This window comes from Coenobita brevimanus, chromosome 89 (assembly GCF_032717465.1).
Source record: "Coenobita brevimanus isolate Jiangsu-jjx chromosome 89, ASM3271746v2, whole genome shotgun sequence".
In the NCBI taxonomy this organism is placed as follows: domain Eukaryota; kingdom Metazoa; phylum Arthropoda; class Malacostraca; order Decapoda; family Coenobitidae; genus Coenobita; species Coenobita brevimanus.
In genome coordinates this window covers 29,283,229-29,310,755 of record NC_137042.1, presented here as the reverse complement: position 1 = coordinate 29,310,755, position 27,527 = coordinate 29,283,229, and the positions used below count along the sequence as shown (strand labels likewise).

General features: G+C 44.8%; 1 protein-coding gene across 1 annotated transcript in view; it reads left to right on the top strand.

The window, feature by feature from the left end:
* LOC145411432 (calcitonin gene-related peptide type 1 receptor-like) overlaps window positions 1-27,527 on the top strand; it is a 58,682-nt gene that overhangs the window by 7,271 nt on the left and 23,884 nt on the right. The window contains exons 2-4 of the mRNA XM_080281472.1: window positions 21,940-22,391; window positions 22,554-22,836; window positions 25,601-25,798. Coding sequence (XP_080137598.1) covers window positions 21,940-22,391; window positions 22,554-22,836; window positions 25,601-25,798 — 933 coding nt within the window. The remainder of the gene's footprint in view (window positions 1-21,939; window positions 22,392-22,553; window positions 22,837-25,600; window positions 25,799-27,527) is intronic.

The following is a 27,527-nucleotide window of genomic DNA, read 5'->3' as shown; positions in this document are numbered from 1 at the left end:
AAACCCCCCTCTTTCTCATCCCAGTGACCCTCCCTGCAACCTTCCCCGGCCCCCCTCTCCCTCTTTTGCCCCCTTCCTTACCTTGTTCTCCCTTCCCTTCTCCCTCACCTTGCTTTACTTTTGTCTCCCCTTCTTCTCCCCTCCCCTTTCTTACACCCCTCCCTTCTCCTCCATTTCCTGTCCTTGTTTTAATGTCCACCTCCGCCCGATAACACTTAGGGTAATGGCTCCCAGGTTGAGCTTCCTATCTCCTTCTGTTCAGTCCTCCCCCTCCCTCCTTCCCTCCTGTCCTGTCTCTGCCCCTGTGGCCTGCCCCTCCCCCCTTGTCATATCTCCCTTCGCGCCTCTCCCCCCCTGGTCATATCTCCCTTCGCCCCCCTCCCCCCTTCCCGCTCTCCTGCCCTCCATTCCTCACGTGTCTCCTGTCCTCCTCCTCAGTTTTTCACCGTCTCTGTCCTTCGTTCTGTTCTCATCTTCATCATCATCATCATCAGCCTTTCCCCGTCTCTTTCCTTCGTTCTCCTGTCTCTCCCCCTCTCCTCGTCTTCCTCAAATCACCACCGTCTCCACCCTGCAGTATAGATGGAGACTTAGATGGAGGCTCGACAAGTTTCACTCGTAGCTAGAAGTGACTATCTGCCATAATAACCCCCGCGTAGTCGATAGGCACACGCTGACCCCCTCCTTTTCTGTCCCTCTGCCTCCCCTTCTAATGATTCTTCCTCCACCCCCCTTTGAAACCCCTTAACTCCGCTTCATATAGTACTCCCTCATGCACCTGTGATTCCCTTTTTTGGAGAGTGATTACTAGAAACTTCGCCCCATTCTTTCGTGGCAAAAAGTTGATGATGATGATGATGATGATGAATGGTCAAGGCGGTGCAGTAGGTGAGGTTTGGTCAAGAAGATGCGTTGAGTAAAACAACAACAAAAAAATAGTGATATTCTTCCTTTCCTTCTCAATCTTACTCCTTCTCCCCACCTCCCCTTCCATCTTCAGTCCCACCGAGCTTCCTCACTCCAATAACACTCAGGCTAATGACTCACACGCCACGTTTTATTTATTTACTGCAATTATTTTTAACAGGGTGGTTAGTATGAGGAGAAGATTTTAGGTCAAGAAGATGAAGTTGATGGAACAGAAAATAGCAGTCTTCCTTCCTGCTCTGCCTTCCCCCCACCCACCCACCTACCCACCCTCATGTACCCCTTCTTGCTCTCCCCACCCTGTCTGTTCCATCCCTCCCCCTCCGCTCTCCCCCGAGCGTCTCTGTTTCGACCCCTAATCACCTTTTTTCCCTCTTTCTACTTTGTCATTTTTTTTTTCCCCATGCTTTCTACCCCTCGCTTCCCATTTGCTCCGTCTCTGTCCTTCCACTCCACCATTCTCTGATTTCTGTTCCTCTGCTGCCCTGTTCTGCGTTCATCTGCTATTCTCTGTTACTCTGCCGTCCTCTGCCTTTGCCAATCCCTGTGTTCATCTGTGCCGCTCTGCTTATCCCCGTCTCTTTGCTGTCGTGTGTTATCAAGGGCCAGTCTGCGTGTACGTCCGAGGCAACAAACACACACACACACACACACACACACACACACACACACACACACACACACACACACACACACACACACACACACACACACACACACACACACACACACACACACACGTCTTGCATTTAAAAATATGACACGTCTTGCATTTAAAAATATGCCCAGTATTATTAGTAATATTTTTCTCTTGTTGATGATGATGATGATGATGAGGAGGAGGAGGAGGAGGAGGAAAAGAAGAAGATTGGTGATGATGATGACGGTGACGATGATGATGATGACTGGTAGCCCATTCACACACTGATTACCCTCCTCGTCACTGGTTAATGACAATATATTGCACGGCAGCTGACAGGTAGAATGTGATGAAGTGGAGAGAGAGAGAGAGAAAGAGAGAGAGAGAGAGAGAGAGAATGATTGCCAGCCAATTTCCCAGCGTACTGTGCACTGTGATCCGTAATTTCATATGCATTGTCGTTGTTGGCGTGGGCTAACAAGGGAGCTTAATTGGTTTGGTTTGTTTGGGTCAGTTTCCAGGGAGACCCACAGTACAGGTAGTCAGCATCTTGCCTTCATTCAGACGCGTGCATATAGGCTTTACATACATACATACATGCATACATACATACATGTGTATACATACATACATAGGTACACAAGGAGACGGCCATGTACATGGAGAGAGAGAGAGAGAGAGAGAGAGAGAGAAAGTATGTAAAGTGCGTAAGGACATTAACGCACCCTTCGAGGCAGCCACCAATCCATGCAAACGAAGCCTCACCACCGCGGAATCACATTAAAAGTCACCCCTCACTCTCTCATTCGTCTTCATAATTGATGGCAGGAGTGTGAGTGAGTTGGGGACAGAGAGTGGCCGAGTAATTAAAAGGTTTCTGTGTTTTTTTATGCTTTCTTTGACCTAGTTCATGACTGGACTGTATTCTGAGAGAGTGGTAGCGGTTTTAATCCTTCCTTCTCATGGCCAAGTACGAATTACAAGAATTAAAAAACATAAATTGATGAGGGCTGGTCACGTCCTTCATAGAGCAGATATTGGATGGACAACCAGGAAAAAGGTGTGGCAACCCAGAGATGATGTGAAAGAGGCAGAGAAAGAGCAAGATGTCGAGATGAGTTGTGTGTGTGTGTGTGTGTGTGTGTGTGTGTGTGTGTGTGTGTGTGTGTGTGTGTGTGTGTGTGTGTGTGTACCTCTATGTCACAGTCATGAACGGACAGGGTACAGTTATATAATTATTACCATATGAAAGGACACACTGCCAGCATCCACCATAACTGTCCACCGCAGAGAGAGAGAGAGAGAGAGACTGTGTGTGTGTGTGTATGTGTGTGTGTGAGTAGCGATAAAGCGTGTGATTGATGGAGTGGCTGTGTGCATGAAGGTGGAGAAGACAGTGAGTGACATTGCACAAATTGATTTCACTCACTTTGTTAGCTTTATTGTCGTCTTTCACTCACTTTGTTAGCTTTAGTGTCGTCAGTAAAGGACACGTCGTAGCCCCTTTTCCATGGCGACTCATTTTCCATAGTTTAGCGTCTTTTTCTATATCCCAGCGTCTTTTCTTCAGCGACTCATTTTCCTTACCACACCTAAGTATTCTCATGTATGTTTTGTGTTTAGTCTCTACTCAGTCTGCTTTTGTTAGCCTGTGTTCAGTCACTTTTGTATGTTAATTTTATCACTTCTTCGTCTTTCACTCAGCCACTTTCTATAACAACTCTCACCGAACCTCTCTTTCATATCCACTCGCTTTCATTTCCACCCACCTGAAAATCCACATATCCACTCGCACTGACATCCACCACTGCCTCAGCATCCTTTTGTTTATCCACCCACCCCTCAGTCCCCGTGCGTATTCGCCCACTCTCCCTCACCCTTCTACTCTCATTTATATTTCTGAGCCTCTCATTCCCATCCTCCTTTTCACCCACTCAGTTCCACCCACCTTCACATCCACCCAGTTTTGCCAGCGCCCACCAATCCACCCACCCACACAACCCACTCACTCCACCCACATTCACCCAGTCTTTCCTGCACCCACTCCACCCACGTCCACTCTCCTTCACATCCACCCGGTCTTTCCTGCACCCACTCCACCCAGATCCACCCACCTATTCACCCACCCACCTCCACCCACACCTCACTCTTCCTTAATACGCCGCTACTTCTACATTTCATTCCCCATTGTCCCACGCTCCGTCTGCCTTAAGTATAATATTCTCTCTCTCTCTCTCTCTCTCTCTCTCTCTCTCTCTCTCTCTCTCTCTCTCTCTCTCTCTCTCTCTCTCACACACACACACACACACACACAGCCTATGTAGCTCAAGGTGTGTGCGTCTTAGAGAGCGGAAAATTATAATTACCTTTTGCAAAACATTAGGACGCTACAGTGACCCCTCAATTTATTTCATTTATTTCTGTTTGTTTTCATTTATTTACATTTTATATGTTTTGGTTCTCTCTCTCTCTCTCTCTCTCTCTCTCTCTCTCTCTCTCTCTCTCTCTCTCTCTCTCTCTCTCTCCTTTGTTTATTGCTACTGTTAAACGATATTATTGAGCTTAAGGCAGACCATATTTTCCTTCAGTACTGTGATGTATTTAGTTTTTGCTACCGACCCTTACATAGAGAGAGAGAGAGAGAGAGAGAGAGAGAGAGAATATAGCTATCTTAATGGAGGGGTTGACGGCAGTTGCTTCAAACCCCCTTCCTTACGAGAAGCCAGTCTTGGTCTGAATAAAATCGTCTGGAGGTAGCAAGAATAAGGTAAAAATAACATCAGCTTTTATTTACATTCAAAGAAAAAAAGAACCAAAGACGAAAAACACAAGAAGAAAAGGTGTAGCAGGAGGAGGAGGAAGAAGGTGGTGATGATGATGATGACGACGACGATGAAGAAGGAAAGAAAATTGAATAAAAGAAAGACACATTTAATATTCTTCCATTTCGAGATCCCAAGCGCATTAGGACGCATTACGTATAAAAGAATGGAGTTAATAATCATAATGTATTCTGCTAGTGTTCGTTTGTTTTGTGATTAATTATGCAAATGTGTTAAAATGTGCAGATGAAGCATTGGAGACTATCTCGCCCCGTAGCAAGATAATTGAGACTAGTAATGCAATAATTATACTGATGCATCGGTTGTTTTTCTGATCTCTTGCAGACCATCTCCCCTTGTTGCAACCTGTCTGCCTTTGTTGCAGTCGTTCCCCTCCCTGTTGCAAGGTTTTTTCCACTGTTGTAATCTCTCTCTCCCTCTCCTGATACCTGTTCTCACATCTTTGCACATTATCCCGTGTACCTCTCAATGTTTTTCCCTGTTGCAACACTTATATTCTGTTGCAACTCTCCACCTACCCTGTTGCACCCTTCCAATCACCGTTTTGCAGTCTGCCACCTTTCCTGTTGCAACGTTTTACCTTCCCCTTTGCAACCATTCCCTGTGCTGCATCCTTCCCTCTCCTCTCCACCGTGTTGCAACTTCTCTCCGCCCAGTTGCAACGCCTCTCTCCTGTTGCAACTTCTCCACCCTGTTGCAACTTCTCTCGACCCTGGTGCGCGTTCTCCCTCCTGTTGCAACTTCTCCACCCTGTTGCAACTTCTCTCGACCCTGGTGCGCGTTCTCCCTCCTGTTGCAACTTCTCCACCTTTATGCAACTTCTCTCCACCCTGTTGCAACCTCTCCCCTTCCACGTTTTGGTCATTCTTCCTCCATATTGCACGCTTTCCTAACTTCCTTTTGCAACCCAGTTCCTCTCTATTATATTTACTGTGCAGTGTTGCAGAATTTTTCTATTTCATCAGTTCATTGTCGCAACCCCTCCTGTAACCATCACTTTCATCTTTGTAATTTTTCCCCTCCTGTCTGTGAACTGTGCCCCCTGTTGCAGACATTCATTTTGTGCAACCTCCTTCTGTAACAACCATTCTTCCCTTTGTTGCATCCCTTTTTATTCCTTGTTGCAACCATTCTTCCTCCTCTACATCCTCTCTTCCCTCTCGATGCAACCATTTCCCTTGTGTGTTGCAACCATTCCTCCCCATTTAGCAAACTGCCCCCACCCCCTGTTCATCATCATCATCATCATCATCAACAACAGCAGCAGCAACAGAATTAGCGTCTCTCATCTTTGTTGCAACGTTTCTGTGCAGTTACAACCTTTTTCAGCCTCTTCCTGCCTCTCCAGTATCTCTCTCTCTCTCTCTCTCCGTCATTTATATTTTATTCCTGCTTTCTCCAGACGATTTTATTCAGCTTAGGGGAGACTTTTCGAACTGGAGGGGATAGACACAGCCTTGATTAACCCCTTCAAAGCTTAATGTAATCCTCTGACGTCCTCGGGCTAAAGAGGCTAATGCAACTTTTTGTCAATCTTCTGCACCTTTCTTCCCCTCTGTTGCAATCCCTCCTCATCTTTGCAACCCCCTCTTACCGTCCATTGCTGGTTTTTCTCACGGTCTTCTGCAACCTACTGTATCTTCCGCACTGTTACAATCCCTCCTCACCTTTGCAACCCCTCCTCACCTTTGCAACCCCTCCTCCCCTTTGCAACCCCTCCTCCCCTTTGCAACCTCTCCTCACCTTTGCAACCCCTCCTCCCCTTTGCAACCCCTCCTCACCTTTGCAACCCCTCCTCCCCTCTATCGCAATCCCTCCTCACCTTTGCAACGCGTCTTCCCGTCCATTGGTAGTTTTTCTCACGATCCTCTGCAACTTTTCTTTCCTCCAGTGCCATCTTCTCTCGCTCTTTCAACCTGCCTTCCAGTTCATTGCAATTCTTTTTCACATGCATTTTTTTTTTTTTTTAAACCTGGCCAGAGCAATAGGATCTTACTCTCTCGCATCCCGTCTTCTCGTTCCATGCAATGTTTTCTCACTTTTGCAGCATCCCTTCCCATTTCTTGCAATACTTTTTCACTTCTGTGCAGCCTGTCCTCCTTTCACGCACAGTACTTTCTCACTCTTTTTTAACTCGTCTTCCCGTCCTTTGCAATACTCTTTCACTTTGCAACCTAGCATCCCATTCCTTGCAGTACTATCTCGCTTTATTCGACATTTTTTTTTTTTCCCCGTCAGTGGCATCCGTTCCTCTCTCCCTATCAATCTCTCACCTGATGGAATTATTATATTGACTGTTTATTCAGCTTCTTGCCGTTGAAGCCATCCTCACCCGCCTGCCCTCTCCTGCACTTCCTCTTCGCCCCCTGCCCTGCTTTTCCCTTCCCTTCCCTTCCCTTCCTCCTCGTCCTCTCCTGCCCTTGTCACGCAGGGATAAGAAAGGAAATAAAGGTGCCAGTGAGATAAGAAGCCGAAGAGACCGGATGAAATATGAGGGGTAAAAGTAAGGCACAAGAAAGGGAAGTGCAAATGACTATATCGTATTAGGAAACTCGGGAAAAATGGGATGAAATGTGGAATGTCAGATTGTGGAAGAGACGGGATTGGGGAGAAAAAAAAAAATGGCAGAAAATTGATGGGTAATTAAAATTCACGTAAAAAGGTAGAAAGTGAAATTATGTGGCGTCGAAATAGGATGTGATTTTAGAGGGAAATAAGTGGAAAATTAGAGGCTGAGGACTACAAAAGGTGCATGTGCATTTTTTTTATTTTTCGGTACTACCTGCTTTAGCGGATGACGCCCAGAAGCGGGTTACACACACACACACACACACACACACACACACACACACACACACACACACACACACACACACACACACACACACACACACACACACACACACACACACACACACACACACACACACACACACACACACACACACACACACACACACACACACACACACACACACACACACACACACACACACACACACACACACACACACACACACACACACACACACACACACACACACACACACACACACACACACACACACACACACACACACACACACACACACACACACACACACACACCTCTTGGTAACATATACTACCATCAGGCCCCAGTTTACCCTCCAGTTGACCTCGATAGCTTCACCACTGACATCGACCCCCTTCCTTCCCCTTTCCTTCCCTCGTCAGGTACATCATTGGATTTTTATAAGAGAAAAACGGAAAGGGGAAAATTGATTGTAGAAATGTGCGATAAAAATGAACACAACTAACCTAAGGAAATGCATAGAGGATGTGAAGAATGTAAAATGCAAGAGATAGTTAATGAATAAATCCAGAGAGCCTGCATGGAAGAACAGAAGACTGGGTATTATTAAAAGTGAAGAAGAATTTTGGTGTTATAGACTTAGGAACTTGTATGAATAAAAAAGGGATAATGAAAAAATATATATGAAATGCAAGATAAAGGCGATGAAATATTTAGAACTTGCAGAGGAAAAGGGAGGGGAAAAAAGAGTTCAAAGGAGTATAAAAAAGGGAAGAGAGGGAGAGAGAGAGAGAAATAAGTGAAGGGGGTGAGGGTGTAGGATGAAGAATAGAGAGGGGACTGGAAATGTATAGGAGGAGTAATGACGTATGGGGTGAGAGAGCTGGTATGAGTGTAGGGAGAAGGTGAGTGGATGAGAGAGAGAGAGAGAGAGCGAAGAGGAAAAGGGACAGGGGAGAGGAGTGGAGGAAGGTGGATGTGTATTAGAGAGAGAGAGAGAGAGAGAGAGAGAGAGTGGGGGGGTGGGGCAGAGAACTCTAAGAGAGAGGCGACAGGCGAAAGAGCGAGAGAGGAAAGCGGAAGATGGAGGAGAATGGAAGGGAGAAGATGCCAGAGTGAGAAAAGTCGTGTGTTGGGGGAAAACTGCAGGTTGGTGAGGTAAAATACGAGAGAGAGACAGAGACAGAGATGCTTAGGTGCGTGTGTGTATGTAAGAGACAGGGGGCGGGGAAGTTTTGCGGAGGTGTGTGTGTGTGAGAGAGAGACAGAGAGAGAGAGCATCCTCAGGAGAGTGTCTGTGTGAGAATTATATAACTCTGTCTCTCCACTTACTTATCCCAGACACGGAGCTTAATCTCATCCACTCCTGAGCTCATCCCGCCGAGACGAGGGCAGGAGGAGGAGGAGGAGGGGGAGGAAGAGGAATTACAGTTCTCGCTCTTACGTCCTTATTACGCTCACACGAACAATTGTTTATTTTTTCTTCGTGCTCACAACTTCGCGGACTTTAATTGTGTCCTCCTCCTCCTCCTCCTCCTCCTCCTCCTCCTCCTCCTCCTCCTTCTCCTTGTCTCGTTCAGTTTAATTCTGTCCTTCCCTAATCGTCTTAACTGTTCTCTACGTTTTAAATTCATTCTTTCACATTACCAGTTTCTCTCTCTCTCTCTCTCTCTCTCTCTCTCTCTCTCTCACACACACACACACACACACACACACACACACACACACACACACACACACACACACACACACACACAATTCCTTCTCAGTCTTTCTTTTCCACCCTGTCATCACCCCTTCTCCCTATTCCCCGTTCCTCTTGTCTTCTTCCTTTTCTCCCTTCCCATCCGAGTTCTTCCTTGTCTCCTCTCCCCTCCTTTCGTCTCCTCTATTTCCAGTTCCTCCTCCTCCTCTTCTCATGCCTCTTCTCTTAATTTCTCTTCCCCTTCCTCCCCCTTCCTTTCTCATATATTCTCTTTTATCTCGCCATTTACCTATCTTTATCTGCTCTTAATATTATCACTTCATTTTCACCCTTTCTCCCTATTTCTTATTTCTTGCCTTATCTTCTTACCGTCTCTCCCTCTCTTCCTCCTTCTCTACTGTATCTTCATTCAGCTTCCTGCTTTTGTTCTCCTCTCTCTCTCTCTCTCTCTGTGATATATAGATAAAAATAAATACCTCATACCACCATTGTTTTCCTCCTCCTCCTCCTCCTCCTCCTCCTCGTTAATTCTCTTTTGTTTTACTGCTGCTACATCTTCGTTTTCCTCGACCTCTTCCTCTCTTCCTTGACCTTTCTCCCACCCACCTTCCTTGTCTCATTCCGCCACACCTGCATCCACCAGCCGTGCAAATCTCCCCTCTCTTCCACTAAACCTTTGCATTTCACACCCCTTCCAACTCAGCATCTTAGGCTTCTTCTCTCATAGCCATTACTTCTACCGTCTCGCTTTCTAATTTGGTCTTCTTTTTCGCTTTATCCCTTTATTTTTTACATTCATTTTCGCGTCTCCTCTCCTCTCGTCTTCCTTTTTTTACATCCCTCCTTTCATCTCCTCTCCTCTCTTCCCTTCCTCTCCCTTTTCTCAGTTCTGCTTTCTTTTCTTCTCTTATATCTTTCTCTTCTCCTCCCATTTCCTCTTCTCTTCCCTTTCCTTCTTTTCTTCTCTTTTCTCATCTTTCTTTTTCTTCCTTCACTCACTTTCTCAAATATCATCTTATAACACTCTTATAACTTCCTTCTTTTGTATCATAATCTCTCGTCGCTCTCTTTAATTCTTCTTATTTTTTACCTTCACTTTTTAGGCTCTCTTCTCTCGCTTCCTTTTTGCACTCCCATTGTTTCTTATTTTCTCGTCTCATTTCCATTATTATTACTCTCTGTCCTCTCGTCTGTCCTTCCGTCATCTCTCCTTTCCCCATCTTTCCTTCATTTTTTCCATCTTTCCATTTATCCTTGTGTCACTCTAGGTTTTCTCTGACTGTTTAATTTCACTACGAACCTTCTCTACTCAATTTTTTTCCTCCCCTCTCCCCCTCTCCTCTCCACTCCTTCACATATACTTTCCCGTGTTTATCCCTTTTACATACTTTCCCACTTATTTCCTCCTCGGTTTTCTTCTTTCCTTTCCTCTTTTCCTTCTCCTCCTCTCCTCACCTCTCCTCTCACTTGCACCTTCCCGTCTCTGACTGATTTAGCATCACAAGGTTCTTTCTCCTTCCTCCTTTCTCGCTATCGCCTTTCTCCTTCTCTTCTCTCCCCCCGTGTCCCTTCCTTCCCTCCTTCTTTCCTTTTCCGTCCCTACTTCCTTCCTTCCTTCCGTCCTTTCTGTTTTGCTTCCTTTTCCTTCCTTCCTTCCTTCCTTCACATATGCTCTCTCTCTCTCTCTCTCTCTCTCTCTCTCTCTCTCTCTCTCTCTCTCTCTCTCTCTCTCTCTCTCTCTCTCTCTCTCTCTCTCTCTCTCTCTCATATAGGCCTAGATAGATAGATAAATTGACGGTACAGGGAGAGGAATGGGAGGATGAGTAAATATGGAGATGAATGCAGACAGACAGACACAACCCTGTTTCTGAAATGACTTAAATTTATAGACTCAAGAAATGTCAAATAAATCATTCTTTCTGACACTCAACATTTTCGCTCAGTGGGAGAGAGGCTTGGCGTCCTCTTATCTTTATTAAGTGTTCACCCCCCAGAGAGAGAGAGAGAGAGAGAGACGCCTTCCTGTAGTGGCACCGATTGTCATCATCATTATCATCTTTATCACCATCATCGTCAGCATCATCTTCATCGTTATCGTCCTCATCTTTCTCACATCATCATCATCATCATCACCATCATCATCATTAGTATCAGCATCATTATCATCAGCAGCAGTAGCATCCTCATCGCCATCATCATCGTCATCATCATCATCGCCATCATCATCATCATCATCAGCAGCATCATCATTCTCGCCCTGTTTGTCGCCCTGGTATATACTGTAAGCAGGATCCAGTCACAGAGAAGGGAAAACACTGAAGGCAGAGAAATTATCCCTGGATGAAATCACCACAGATAGATAGATAGACAAGCAAGTAGGTAGATGGGTAGGTAGGTAGATAGGCAGGTAGTTAGGTAGGTAGATAGGTAGGTAGGTAAATCGATAGATGGGTGGGTAGATACGTAGGTAGATGAAAGATAGATAGATAGACAAGCAGGTAGGTAGATAGATAGATAGGCAAGCAGGTAGATAGGTAGGTAGATAGATAGGTAGATAGATAAAGTAGACAAATAGACAGGCTTAACCCTACCAACCTTACGTAACATTTTAATACAAACCCACGTCCATTTAATCATCATCTTCGAAAACCTATATATTGGATTTCCCTTTTTTTTTTTTTTTTTACCCCGTCCTGGTGATTCAAAAACTGGCCCTGATTCATCCCTTCAGCCCGAGGACGTCTTTTTTTTTTTTTTTAGTGTTCTTGCTGCTTCCAGACGATTTTTTTTTCAACGTAGGGGAGACGTCTTACGCTGGTGTTGCTTCTTTCCCCCCATGACGCAGAACTGGATGTAAATTTTGATGTTCTTGACGCATAAACAGACGCAGTGTTGAGGTCTCTCGCCCCATGACGCAGAAGAAGACGCATTTTTGATGTTTCTTCCCCTGTGACGCAAAAATACACGCAGTTTTGACGCATCTCACCCCATGACGTAGAAATAGACGCAGTTTTGATGTTTCTTCTGTGACGCAAAAACAGACGCAGTTCTGATGTCTCTTCCCCTGTGACGTAGAAGTAGACGCAGTTTTGATGCTTCTTCCCCTGTGACGCAAAAATAGCCCTAATTATAATTTTTTCTTCCCCTGTGGCGCAGATGGAGGGAGTAAGGGTATAGGAAAAGAAAGAGGAAGAAAAATGAAAAACTGAAAAAAGAAGGATGAGATTGAACATAAAGAAGAGAGTGGATGAGAATGAGAAGAGAGAAAGAAGAAAGGAGAAACTGGATTAAAAGGAAGAAGTGGAAGAGAACGAAGGAGGAGGAGGAGGAAGAAGCGATATAATATGGAGAAAGAGAAGAGAAGAGGAAGATAGGAAAGGAGGAGAATGAGGAAGAAGAAAGGAGGAGGAGAGAGAGTGAAGAAAGGAAGAGAAATAAAAAGGAAGAGGGAAGGGAGAGAAGGATTATGCATGACGTGAAGCTTATAAATTAAAATAAAAAATGGGAAGAGGGGAGAGAGATAAAAATAACCTGACGACGAAATAATAGAGAGAGAGAGAGATAATGATGAAACATAGGACTTAGAGATTGTATTCCTGGACATTTCTTGAAACAGCACGTCTGTGGATGTGTTAACTTCCTTGTGTGTGTGTGTGTGTGTGTGTGTGTGTGTGTGTGTGTGTGTGTGTGTAAGCGGAAGGGTAGCAGTGAGTTATGATAGTCTCAAACAGATGCAAATGAGGCTGTTCTTAAACTGAGGGGATAAAAGATTGGAATCATTTTTGTTCCTTCAAACTTAATCGCTTTTCTGGACTCCCTCTGCTTCCCTGTGATCCTTTCCCCGGCCTAATTTATGCGTATATTCTCACGCTTTAGATGTGAAAAGACCAGGAGAAACAAAAAAGCCGGCGGTTCAGAAGCCAGCTAAATTATCCATCCAAAGAAAGTTGGACAAAAGAAGGAAAAAATTTAGACCTGTTCATTTCACACACACACACACACACACACACACACACACACAGTTCATACTTGGCCATATCACCTGCGAAGGAAGCAAAGTAAGATTTGTTTTGCCCGTGTAACTTTATGTAGCACCGGCCCCATGCAGTAACAGCAGTCGGGGAAGTCATTTATTCACGATAATATCAATAATTTACCCGTGAACGCTAATGTGACGAGCTAATTACGTGCAGTGCGATAGAGATTTTGACACAGCTGATTGGCTAACTAACTGACTGATTGACTGACTGACTGACTGACTGGGATGAGAGAACTGTGGCAGCAGGATAGAGGTTATAGCATAGCGTACTGACTATCGGGGATGGGAGATACAAGAGAGAGTGTGACACAACTGACTGCTCGAGTGACGTGGATGTGAGATGGAAATGTGACAGAGACGTCCCGAAGTTGAGAACATAATACAAGGTGCGTGTGTCCGCCGGCGTCACTTCAGCCTCGGGTGAGTGGCAGGCGGGTGACGCATATCAGATATCACCACAAAACAGACTGCATCCCTTATTTCACCTGATGGCGGGAATACGGAATTGGTATAGTCTGTTTTCTTTTACCTGATGGAACTGGCACTCAGCCTGAACACTACGTCGTGGTTGCATGAAGTTAGGTATAAGCCTTAGTTATGAGGCAGGAATGAGTCACATTGGGTACTAGTCAGTCAACCCTCCAGTCTGCTCTCTCTCTCTCTCTCGAATTAATAAATAACAGGAACAGTGCCATTACAGTACCCAATAAAATGACCATATATATTCATTTACTCATCTTTCAAGCTCTGGGGATTTCCACCTCAACGGCACACATAAATACACCGCATTGAATTAAATTACAATATTATTTTTACTCTGACATGGCCGAGATTTTCGTCCTTTCCCACCGTATTTCACGTTGCTCAGTGGCAGAAAAAGGCAATAATGCACTGCGGCTCTGCCTTTTTGTGTAGCAGTTCGTGACAAGCATCATTTTCTGGTGCTAATGTATTCAGCATGGAGAGAGGGCAATTTCAGACCAAGTTCGTGTAAAGAGAGTAGTCTATAGCGCCATTTATCGTCTGGAGAAATGCTAGTAAATTTCGTCACGTTTGAGAGAGAGAGAGAGAGAGGGAGGGAGAGAGAGAGAGAGAGAGAAAGTGCTTATGAGTCTTGCTGGTACAGTTGTGGAAATAGTTATCAATTCAGTTAATGACGATAGAAAAGGAGAAAGTGAGCAGTGTCTTTCGGAATTTGGCGGGGCGATCTAAGGAACCTGCTAAGTTTTTCAGTATATTGTGTAAGGGTCTCATAATGATTCGAGTAGAAAGTGGACCAGTATTTCTGTCCGCAACTGAACATGATCACTGATATCGAACGTAGCATGTAATTAATGGGACGCCTGAGTAATCATATCCACTAATTACCTATTCCCCAGTATCCTCAGTGGTAAAATTCCAACCAATTACCAGGTACACTAATTGATAGGCGTCAGGAAATTAGGCTAATATTTCACTATCCACACTTTGAGATGTCCATGGTACTTCAGTATCCCAGTACACCTGCTGGATGGTAGTGAGAGGATTAACGTAATTAGCTTGCAGGTGAGATGAGGTGAGGTGAGGTAAGGGGAGGTGAGGTAAGGGGAGGTGAGGTAAGGTGAGGTGAGGTGAGGTCGGGCGTAATGGCACTACCTGAACCACGTAATATGACTAAATAGCATTCAGGCACGGGAGCTGTAAGGAGGGGGGATTGGGGAGGGGATGGGAGGGGAGATATTATAGGGGCAGAGGGGTAGGGACTGGGGAGGAGATGTGGATATGGGGAAGAGGGGAGGGGATGGGGGCAGAGGGAAGGAGGGATAGGGAGGTATAGCGGCAGAGGGGAGAGACTGGGGTTAAGATTGAGAAATTTGATGTCAAGGAAGAGGAAGGTGGAGGGAGGGGCAGGGGTGACTGGGGGTTGGGGAGGGGGGAGGAAAATAGAGGGACGGAGGGACTGGGGAGGTTAGGGAGCTGGTAGGAGAGGATAGGATTTCGGTATGGGAGGAGAGGGAAGACGGAGGAGAGAGGGGGAGGGAAGAAATTGGGAGAGATTAGAGGCGGCAGAGGACGGAGAGATAGAGAAGAGGAGGGGGAGGAGATGGACGTGGTGGTGGTGATGGAGAAGGAGGGGATGGAGGGGGACAGGGAGGAGAAAAGGGTGAGGGGAGGAAAGGAAGATGGAAGGGGATGGAGATGAAAATGGGACGGAGGAAGGATGAGACAGAGAGAGAGGGGGGGAAAGGCGGGAAATGGAGGAGGGAGGAGGAAAATGGGAGGAGGGGGAAGAGAGTAAGAAAGAAAGAGGAAGGGAAAGAAAAAATGGGAGGGAGATGGGAGTGGCTTTTGGCAGGAGGGGTGGGAAAAATGGAGGGGGACAGACTATATAAAGAAAGAGGGAGAAAAATTTTGAAAGGTTTAGGGGTCTGTTGCCTATATTGACAACGAAAGAACCCCACGTTGTTTAAAAGGTAAGGTATGGAGGGCTGGGGTGAGAAGTGCAGCGTTGTTAAGTCAGTGATATAAGAGGGAGAAGGAACAACGAAGATACGAAACGATTGATGATGATGGGTGGTGGTGATGGTGAGGATGCTGATGATGATGACGATGATGATGAAAATGATGATGATGATGATGATGATGGCTGGATGTGTCTTCAAAAGTATCATAAGTTGCTCAGTGAGACGGATTTCCCATATGTGAAAATTGTGTATATTGTGAAGATGCAGAAGTATCGGCTGCAAACTGAGCAAGGCGACCGAAACAAAATGGGAATTCACCAATGGACCTGAGAGAGAGAGAGAGAGGGACTCAGAAAGTCATGCACAGCTCTTCAGCCAAATCATGCAAACTGGGACTGATCAAAGAGTGGCTAATTAATTCCTGGTGAGGCTTGGTTGAAGGGAGGAGGAGGAGGGGGTTGTTTGATGCAAGAAACTGAGAGGGTATCATTGGTGGGTGAACATGAGAGGCAGACTGATTACACACACACACACACACACACACAAGAAAAAGTAGAACGATGAACACATAATGGGAGCAAAATAAAGAACGGAACTTGAAACTGAAATTGTTTAGGAAGAAACTGATGGATTTGGGGGCCCACCATCCGTTCACTGGATGTAGTATTGCCTCCAGGTGACAGCACTGAATGACAAGCCAAATGGTTTCCTGTAACTTAGAAACCGTTTATTATGTTGGGTAGAAATCATAGAACCAGCAAATAGGTACCTGGTGGTCTAGTGGGTCAAGGTGCTCGGGTCTGGTGCCATCCATTAAGGGTTTATGTCCGAGGAATTCTTGGAGTTTATTGGTTACGAAATGCTACTCAGGGATCAGCGATTGGTCCTTCTTACCTTAAATGTCAAGTCTGAAAGTTCATGCATCAGGCACCCATGCTTCCGATGCTGCAAGAAAAAAGAAAAGAAAAAAAAAGAAAGCAAAAAGGAAAATGTAACGCTCTGGAAGAAATAGAAACTAGGGGTTGGGATGGCTAGTAACCAAGGAGATTTATGTCTGCCTCAGTGTTAAGCCTCGTCGAACTTCACGCAACCACAACATAACAGTATTTTAGATGTGAGAGTGATCCAGTTCCCTCGAATGAAGACAAACAGAATCTAAGATCAAGTACTGTTACACAGCATCCGGGCTAAAGATGGAAGACGAGGTGGAGAGGGTTGGAGGACGAGGTGGAGAGAGTTGGAGGACGAGGTGGAGAGGGTTGGAGGACGAGGTGGAGAGAGTTGGAGGACGAGAGAGAGAATGGGAGAGCAAGTCGGTATATTTCCCTGTCATGGATGTACTTTGGCGTTTATTCAGGCAAATTCAAACTTTTTCCAGTTCAGACGTTTTTTGTGATTTTCCAACTCCTTTTTTTTTGTTTACTATAATTCAGACTTTTGGTTATTCATTCTGGTGATTTACTGACTCTCCTTTACTACTATAATTCAGATTTTTTTTTTTTTAATTTCGTCTGGTGATTTTCTGACTGCCCTTTTATCAGACCTTTTTTCTTTTTATTTTGGTGATTTTCTGACTGCCCAAAAATATAATAGGGATAGTTTTTACATCCTGTGAAGTTAGCAGGGGAGTGAAAGATAAAAATGGTAGATTACTAGTGGAGAAGGGAGAAAAAGTGAGCAGATGGAGAGAACACTTTAAGGAATTGTTGAACGTAGAGGATGGAAGTAATGCGAGTATAAGTGGCTGGGGAATGGCTGGGAGAAGGAGGGAGGTGAGAAGACAGGAAGAAATCAGTAGGATAGAAGTTGTGGAAGCAATGAAGAAAGTTAAATCAGGGAAAGCCCCAGGAATTGATGGAGTGTGTGGTGAAATGCTGAAGCATGGGGGAGAGATAGTAGTAGAATGGATGTGGAAGATGTGCAGATTGGCCTGGGAGGAAGGTAGAGTCCCGGAGGATTGGAAGTCAGGTATAATTATTCCCTTGTACAAAGGAAAAGGGGAAAAAGAAGTTTGTGGTAATCATAGGGGCATTTGTCTTCTTAGTATAATAGGAAAAGTGTATGGTAGGATACTTATAGACAGAGTTAGAGAAAGAACAGAGAAATTAGTTGGAGAAGAACAGGGAGGCTTTAGGAAGGGAAGAGGTTGTGTAGATCAGATATTCATTCTTAGATCTTTAGTGGAAAAGTTTCTAGAGAAGGGAAAGAAGTTGTATGCGGCTTTCATGGATTTGGAGAAAGCATATGACAGGGTGGATAGACAAGGATTGTGGAAAGTGTTAAGAATATATGGAGTAGATGGGAAGTTGTTGAATGCTGTGAAGAGTATGTACGATGGTGCGAAGGCTGCAGTGCGTGTGGATGGTGAACTAAGTGAATTTTTCTCTTTGAAAGTTGGTTTGAAACAGGGATGTGTCATGTCTCCATGGTTGTTCAATCTGTACATGGATGGGGTAATAAAAGAGGTACAAGGTAGGGTAGTGGATGTTGGAGTGGCCCTGGTGAGAGAGGATAGTGTTTGGAAACTCCCTGTACTGTTGTTTGCAGATGATACTGTGTTGTTGAGTGAAGACGAAGGGGAGCTGCAAGGCTTGGTGGATGAGTTTGAGAGAGTGTGTAAGAAACGGAACCTAAAGGTGAATGTAGGGAAGAGTAAAGTGATGGTCTTTGAGAGAGGTGAAGTTAGTGAATGTACAGCGAGGTTAGATGGTGAGGAATTGGAAAATGTGAGTACGTTTAAGTATTTGGGTAGTGTGATGAGTAAGGATGGAGGTTTGGAGGGTGAAGTGCTTGAAAGGGTACAGCAGGGAAGAAAGGTTGCTGGTTCCTTGAAAGCAGTGATAAGAAACAGGGAAGTGAGCATGGAAGTGAAAAAGTTACTACATGACAGTATTGTGATACCAACTCTAACGTACGGAAGTGAAGCTTGGACATTGTTGGAAGGACACAAGTCAAGAGTGAGAGCAGTGGAAATGAGTTATTTAAGAGGAGCCTGTGGAGTCACGTGGAGAGACAGGCTGACGAATGAGGATATAAAGGAGCGTTGTGGTGTGGATGTGGATGTGATAGGAAGCGTTATGAGGAACACACTGAGGTGGTTTGGCCATGTGGAGAGGATGGAGGGTGAGAGACTGACGAAGAGAGTGTATGTGAGTGAGGTGGAGGCCGAGGATGAGATGGAGGGATGGGGTGGAGAGGTATATGAGAGAGGGGGGTGTGAGTTGGGAGCAGGGCAGTGAAATGGCGGGGGACAGGGCGACTTGGAGGCGATTTGTTTGTGGCCACCCCAAACGGGATTGAGGCGTCTGGCAATAGATAGATAGATAGACTATTAGAATTTCTCACAGCAGAAAAAATAAGGTCTGAGAGTGGGAAATTTGCAGTAGGTTAATACGAACATAGGGAGAAGAATAGTAATTAAGGATCGGAGGAGTTGGTTGTAAAGAGTGTAGTATGTCAGAATGTGGTGGTGGTGGTGGTGGTGGTGGTGGTGATGATGATGATGATGATGATGATGATGATGATGATATGCAATCCCCTGTTGGTGTTGCAATGGAAACGCTGTTCACTTGCAGATTGTTGCATGGTATGAGAGCTGTCGAAACCAAGTATTAACTTTTATCACACATTCAGAGAGAGAGAGAGAGAGAGAGAGATTTAAAGTATGGTCGACTGCAGGATGTTGCATGGTTGATGACTCCATGGAAGTCATTAGGTCAGTCAGGCAGAAGGGAGGTCAACAATAAACGCTCATAAAAGTGTGTGTGTGTGTGTGTGAGAGAGAGAGAGAGAGAGAGAGAGAGAGAGAGAGAGACACCCTGTGACTAGAACAAAAACCCACTAGACAATAACTCACCTTCATTTCTGTCCAATGAACATTCGGTAGTTTATATTCATTTTTTTTCCAGTGAATTTTTTGCATAGAGAGTTTTAGGTATATCAGGAGAAGTTTGTTTTGTGCATAATTCTGTCCTTACACCATGAATTTTTGCCTCCTTTCATAAAAAAAAAAAAGTGTAGTGTCACTGATTAGAGGAATCGTGTGTGTGTGTGTGTGTGTGTGTTTTAACCAAGCCCACAACAGAAATACTACCACTACGGCCTCTCACCTGAACAATTTATTCTGGTATTAGCCCGAACTAAATACCTCAGTGGGTCCACAGCAGAGGAAGATGTAAATATTCGACATAGCACTGAATATTACCCGACAGAATATTCCTTAGTGAGAGGAGAGCAGATTATTAACATTAACAGTATTGTGTGGGGTGTATTTAGTCGTTGGTGTGTGCAGTCCAGCTGAGAGAGAGAGAGAGAGATTCTTTCACATTTACGCAACGTTGAGTTAGATTTAATCTCCCCATGTCGTGTGCACTCAAGAATGTCACTTCACACATCCACAGTTTCTCTCTCTCTCTCTCTCTCTCTCTCTTTCTCTCTCTCTCTCAGCGATAAAAACCTTGCCTACGGTACTGCCATATTTCATTTATTATTCCTTCCTCTCCGGCGGCTTTATTCACCTAAGGCAAACCTCTCGTAGTAAAGCCAGTCTCATTTTGTCCCCTTATGCGCGTAGTGGGCCGAGGCTGGGCTGTCGTAACACCTCGTCGTAAGCGATTCATTTTGCATGTTACACCTTGCCGTCCTCGTCCGTGTCTTTTAAATAATTCTAGTATCACCCTACTCTGTATAAGTTCAAATACGTAAGTACAAAACAGTATTAGCCACCCATATCCAAAAATAAATCGGTGAGGAATTGGTGTCAGGGAGAAAGATATAAATAAGAGTTTACGAGAGATAATAGCCTACATGGAGATACGTCCCTCTTAATCTCCTTACCTGGGTGTGTTGAGGACTTAACAAGGAAAATGAAATATGCATAATTTTCTAAGTTAGTCTGGCGCTGGGAAGGTGAGAGGCAAACTGAGAATGTGTGTGTGTGTGTGTTTGTGTGTGTGGTGATAGTGTGGTGATACGGTGCCTGGTGTGGTGTATGGTGGTAGTTTATGATGTGTAACAGAGAGGGATTTATGAAAAGTGAGGGAAGGAAAGAAAAACGGAAGGGAGAAGTATGGAAGAAAAAGAGAGACGGAGTTTGGGAGGAAGTGGGGAGGTAGGAGAGGGAGTGAGAGAGAGAGGGTAGAGGAAAAGAGGAGTGGGGAGAGAGAGAGAGAGAGAGAGAGTAAAAAAGGAAAAACAAAAAGGGAATATGCTGCTAGGGATGGAGGGGAGATGCGGCTAAACAGGAAGCAGGGAGGTCAGGCTATATGGACGGAAATAAGTCCATCATGAGGGGACAGGCAGCAAACAGGATGAGAGACAAGCAGAAAAGAGAAATAAACAGACTGGCTAGAGGCGGATGTGGGAAGAAATAAATAGACATAAATAAATTAGTTGATAGAATAATGAGAGGGGCAAACTAGATAAAGCATGTATGAACCTTGACACAGTAGCTTATTGAGACGAGTAATGGGCAGATAGACTAACAGAATAAACAGAAACGATGGACAGGTAGACAGATGAGACAGGTGGAGAGGGAGGGATAGACACAGAGGCCTAAGGTTTATGGGCCTTGATACTAAGATGAAAGAAAAAAAACAGGTTCGTATGTCGGAACATTTTAAGGTAAAAAAATGCATGAGATATACTGAGATACCGGAATATATAAAAAAGTGGCCATTCAGGGTATACTATGGTTTAAAAAGAGGATGTGTCGGAATACACTAAGAGGAGAAAAAGGTGTGTGTTAAGGTATAGCAAGATCAAAAATGTCATAATATACGGAAAGAAGTGAGTATCATGGTGTACTAAAGCATCGGAGGATTTAATTATAAGGTGAGTGGATGTGTGAAGTTCATACTAAAGTGTGTGTGTGTGTGTGTGTGTGTGTGTGTGTGTGTGTGTGTGTGTGTGTTCGTTTCATTAAGTATTCTGATGCCCTTTTTTTCTACGTGCGTGTCTGTCTATTCCTGTTTCTGTCTCCTTCTCACTCCATTCGCAGTAGTGGTAGTCGAGTGACGATGATGATGGTGATGAGGAAGAGGAGGAGAAGGAGGAGGAGGAGGAAGAGGAGAGGAGGAGGAAGAGGAAATGAACGTGATTTATTATGTGCCTCCCACTGAATTCCAACACTAAACTGAATATCCAGCGGAAATTTCACTCCTTTGTCCCTTAGTGAAATGGCTTGCGTCACCCACTAAAATTGCAGCGTTCTTCATATTGTTTTCTTTTTTTTTCAGTTTTTCTCTTCCTGTTCACCATTTCCCCATTTCCCTTTCCTTAACTCCCCCTCCTCTTTACCCTCCTTTTCTCCTCTCCTTTACTACTCCTTCCATATTACTTTCTCCCTCTGCTTTTCCCGCTTTCCCTCCCCCGTTCTTTACCCCATCTTTACTCTTGCTCCTTTACCCCTCTTTCCTTGCCGCTACTCCTCTCCGCCCATCCCAAAAGGTCAAGGTCTGCTACATCGTTGAGCACTCCAGAAACAAGTATAAAAACACCCACAGCAGTTTTGTTTTTCCATATTTCAAAAGCGGTGTCTCTTTCCCAGAGTGCGGTGATGTTGACCACGACCCAGGCAAGCGAGTCAGCGAGACACGAAATGCAGACGAGTGCAGGCAACACCATGGAGTCATCAGGGTGGAGGGAGAAACAGCTGCTGACTTCACCTGAGGGAGAGGATGAGGGAGAGAACTTGGATCTCCCCACAACGCTGCCTAGTGAAGAAAACGGGGAACCTGGAAATGGCGACCTAGACACAGACCTCGCACGAGATCACATAGACGAACTGCACTCACCTGGTTCCAAGATCGGTATTTCTGACGGCTCCAAGTCAGATTCCACCCATCCGCCAGTGCTTGAATCCAACAGCTTAGACAGGAGAAGAGACAGCACTACCGAGGAAAGACCAACAGAGGAGACAGGGAACGGGGACATCATTGGCGATCAAGAGGGCGAATCACAACCACGGGGTTCAACTCTCTCTGATGTTCACGATTCCAGGTCAGTTCCCACCCTTCCCTTGGCGCCCAAACCCGACAGCCTAGACAGGAAAAGAGACAGGGGGGAAGGAGGAAGGAAAGCAGTAAAGGAGGACCTCACCAGTTACGAAAATGACGAATCACACTTAATAGGCATGACTGTTGCTGTTTTTCACGACTCCAGGCCAGACCCCACCACCCTCCTGTCAGTACCTGAATCAGACAGCCTAGACAGGAGAAGAGACAACAGCTCCATCCGTAACGTACAGGAGAGAGACGTGGAAGGACAACCAGAGGGAAACAGAACAGCGATAGTAACAGCATCCACAGACTCCATCTACACCAGCGAGGGAGTGGATGTGGATGCAGTGGCAGGTGTGGATGTGGAGGGAACTCATCCACCTCCAGACAACAGACCCATCCTCAGCCCAGACGACCGAGTGGGAGAACCTCTGTGTAGGAATGGGGTAAGTGACATGTCTTTGGAGGCCTCTTAATACCTCTTTCTAAGCAATTTTTTTGTACATCACACCATGGTGTCTCGGTGTTGTCTTGTTGGTGGCTTTTGAGGCTTCGTTACACATATCCCTGAGCTATTTATTATACACGTTATACCTCATTTGTCCTCCCTGTATGTTTTTTATGTAAATTGTGTCGATAATAAAAAAGCATAAATAACATAAAGGAGAATAATTAAAGTGTAAGATGTACCAGGTAAGATGAATCGCGAAGGAAGAGGTGCTAGTAAGTCTCCAGTACCCCCTGGACTACGGGTCTGTTTCCAAAATACCGTCAGTTATTCGGATGTTTGAAATCACACATGCATACTGAAATTGTTCTTCTCTCCTCCACTATTTCTGTAACCAGCAGTGATTTCCTATATTATATCACTCATTAAAGACGCGATAAAAAATACTGCCCATATAAGAAGCAGAGTAATTCAGTAGCATTGTGAGTGTTAATTACTTGATAAAATTGGGAGGTGGAGGCAGGATTCCGGGGGCGTGGTGAATAATGGGTGTGTGGCCCATTTGTTTAGTCATGCTGGTGTTTAGTTTTCCCACTGTCTTACTCTTTCCTTTTCCCTGCTTTCTGGACCCTGCTTCACAGCTCTTGCAAGTGGGGGAAAAAAGAGACAGGATGATGAAGATGATGATGATGATGATGATGATGATGATGGAGTAACTTGGATTCATCTCAGCTAAACCTGAAGTAATAATTTAGAGGGAGAAAATTATTGTGGATTGGCCGTGTGGTATGGAAAAATAATTTGGTGCAAAGGTTAGTGAGTGGAGGGTGAGGTGATGGATGAGCGGGCTGGAGATGAAAAGGGGAAGGTGGCTGGCTGGATGGATGGAGTGTAGTGGATGGCGGAGAGGGAGAGGGGGACGAGGACTGTGAGAAACGATAAAAGTAGAGAGAGAGAGAGAGAGATGGCATTCAAGACTGAAGATCATAATTCTTTTAAATAAACTGAATAAGAGGAAACATCAGTCAAGAAGAGAATAGACAAATTGACAGACAAAGACCAATTTTCTTAGGCAGGGTGTGAGCAAGGCAGCATAGTTTTTGAGGAGAGAAGAGAGGCCATTAGGACGGTATGCATGACTGGCTGACATCAAAAGGGAGAGAGAGAGAGAGAGGCAGGCAGACAGACAGACAGAGACAGACAGACAGAAATAAACTAGAATGGCCCATTGGCCTAGCCCACCTGGGGACACGGCCTGTTAGTGTACTGAGGGTGGGGGGGGGGGCCGTGAAATAACTCCAAGTGAGAGAAAAAGAGAGAGGGGAAATTAGTGTCCATTAAGGATACTGTGTTTACTGAGGATGGAGAGAGAGAGAGAGAGAGAGAGAGAGAGAAGCCGTAAAAGCTACATTTTCTAGAGTGAAAAAGAAAGGGAAACAGACAACAGAGATAGATAGAGAGAGAGAGAGAGAGAGCGATATAAAAGAGAAACGTGATTGCATTGGCGACTCATACTCGATCGGTTGATGTACCTGTATACAGTATGAAAGAAGAAGAGGGAGAGGGGAAGAGGAGGTAATGAAAGAGAGAGAGAGAGAGGCTGAGACTGACAAGGGAAAAGGAAGGAAGCACTGAGGTGAGAAGAGAAAGAGGGAGGAAAGGAGGGTGGAGAAGAGGGAGAAGTCTGTGCAATTTAACACACACACACACACACACACACACACACACACACACACACACACACACACACACACACACACACACACACACACACACACACACACCTGGCGTTAGGATTGGCCAGCCAGTTAAGAGAGAGTCCATCACAGCCTGACTAGCTCACCTGCGTCCCAGCCTCTCAGATATTGCAGGAGTCAATAATTCCTTTACACTGCTAGGATTTAGGGCTTTGGGGAGAAGAATACAATCCCTTTTATTATTTTTTTATTTGACCTTTGACGTTTTGTGATTAATTGGCAATCAGAAGACGATTTTATTTAATTTTCGAAAATTTTAAAAGAAAAAAGTCAAAGCTATCATTGATCCTCTGCAATACTTGATAAATCCCCACCCAAGTCATGGCTTGTGGAGTTAAAATGAACGCCGTGTGGAGTTGATGCTTGTGGGGCTAAATTAAGTACCTAAGTGCTAAGTGCGTCAATTTTATCTATCTTATCACTGTTATCTTACGACTGTGGATCATATTCTCGTTGGATGCGGTTGCTTCCTAACACCTTTTCCGAACCTTTTTATTTCTAAATGTGCCACTTTAATCATTCCTTTAATCTTATTTATGCAATCTGTGTCGATAATACAAAGGAATAATTATGACAGAAGAGACTGGTAAGGTGAACAGGTAAAAAAAAATAAAATCGCTACGGTAGAGGTGTTAATAAGCTTCCTCCAAGGAGAACACGAACCTATAATTTTCAGATCTGGAGACATTTTTTTTAACTCCAAAGGATAAATATGCCCTACATTGAGTAAATAAATAAATAAATATGTAAATAAATTATGAGGTTGGAGCAAGAGTAATGTAAGAAAAAAAAGAATGAAAAGTAATTGTGACCTTCAAAAGCTCGAAAAAGACTTGCCATAGTAAAAGATTTAAGGTACTAAAAGGTCTCTCTCTCTCTCTCTCTCTCTCTCTCTCTCTCTCTCTCTCTCTCTCTCTCTCTCTCTCTCTCTCTCTCTCTCTCTCTCTCTCTCTCTCTCTCTCTCTCTCTCTCTCTCTCTCTCAACTCACCTTTTTCTCCCCACAGCACACCTACCTGCCACCTGACCTCTTCGAAGCCTCCTCCTGCGCATTCTGCTACCTGTACCTTTACCTGCTGAACAAGGCCTACTTCGCGGGGGTGTGGGGCGTAACCCATGAGTCCGCGGAGGTCAACACTACAGGGGTCACCAAAAATTATACCATCGCTGTCCTTCTCGACCCTGGGGACAACTCGACACATTGGGTAAGTAGTGCTTTCTTTTTTATTATTATTTATTTATGTACTGTATCTATTTTAGCGGTTGAAGTGTGTGTGTGTGTGTGTGTGTGTGTGTGTGTGTGTGTGTGTGTGTGTGTGTGTAAATAATAGGAATACTTTGTGGTGTGATTAGTGGTAAGTGGTGGGCAGCGGGTTAGTTTGGGGTACGTCTGGGTGGAGAGAGAGAGAGAGAGAGAGAGAGGGAGAATAATGAGCAACCCAGGACGAAAACATGGACAGTGTGGTAAAACTCTAACCAAGATGTGCCCAGTAAGAGCGAAATTAGAAAAGACGATTAATATGTCAATCCACTTTTCAGGGAACGTCATAACATTGACTCTAGGCATTTTCCAACCCTACAAGCAATGATCCAACGTTCTTCCTTGCCTGTCTCTTATTCTGTAAAGCTTTTCAAGTCTCATACGTCATTCTGCTTGTTCTCGTAGTAATGCTTTTGCTTAATTCTCTTTGCCAGTATGATTTCTTAGTGTCTGCTTTTCTTTGTACTTTTTTTTTTTTTTTTTTTTTTTTTTTTTTTTTTGCTATTCAAGAACATACTGACTTTCCCCCCTATCATTTTTCTTTATTTATGCTGTTCTTGTTTGAATTTCCCTTGTACACCTTTTGTTAATATATATATATATACCTGGGCTGCTTCCCCCAAGGAAAGGGAGGTAGCCGAGACAGGACGACACACTCTTCATTTACTCATCCATTCAAACAGTGGTAACGTTCCCGCTTGCTAACTGGTGGACGGGAGTTCGCGCCTCGCTCAGGTTGCGAAAAGTTTCACTGACGAAGTGGGTGGTTACTGCCCCCCTTGAGCAAGGGGACGGGTGTGTGCGTGTGTGAAGGTCACAGCCTTGCCCTTAGATCGGACTATATGAGCTCTCAGCTCCCTTCCGGGAGGGTAAAAGCTGATGATCACGACCATCAAGTGATCCTGACCGACCCGGTGAATTACATTCATTCACATCTTAGCCCCAAAGGGGAGAACGGACAGATCCTCACCGCACCACACCGCACAAGGGTCAACTGCGCAATGCAATCAGTGACATCCGCAGCAGGGCCCGACAGCAGAACTGGTTTACCCCTGCCACATCATAACAGACCCATCCCCTTACCCGCACCTGACCTGACTAGCTGATCAGACCAAATGCGGGAGAATATCCCCTCAGGGCTGCGTCATCACTTATGTATTCACAATTTCTCTCCATTTATTTGTCACGCACAGCCACTCTTCCTTGCTCAACAGACATCCCTCTCGCATCCAGCGCTCTCTTCACACTGTCCATCCATCCTATTCGTATATATATATATATATATATATATATATATATATATATATATATATATATATATAAAATACGTGTGTGTGTGTATATGTGTGTGTGTGTGTGAATTTGTGTGTGTGTACTTGTTTGTGAGTGTATTTGCTTTGTGTATATATACATATATGTGTATGCGTGTGTTTTTTTTGTGTGTTCGTGTGCGTGTTTGTATGTGTGCGTGCTTCTCTGTGTTTTAGCTGGTCAAAAGAATGTTCCCTCTTCGTTGACAGTGGGAGGGTAAACTTCCTGGCCTTCCTGCCACTCCACAGGGACCTCTTTCTGCTTTATGACCACAGGCACATAAGCTTTATCCTTGTATTACTTCCCTCCTCTTCTTCTCTTGAGGCTTCTTTTCCTTCGTTGGAGTTTAGTCGTGGTGTGTG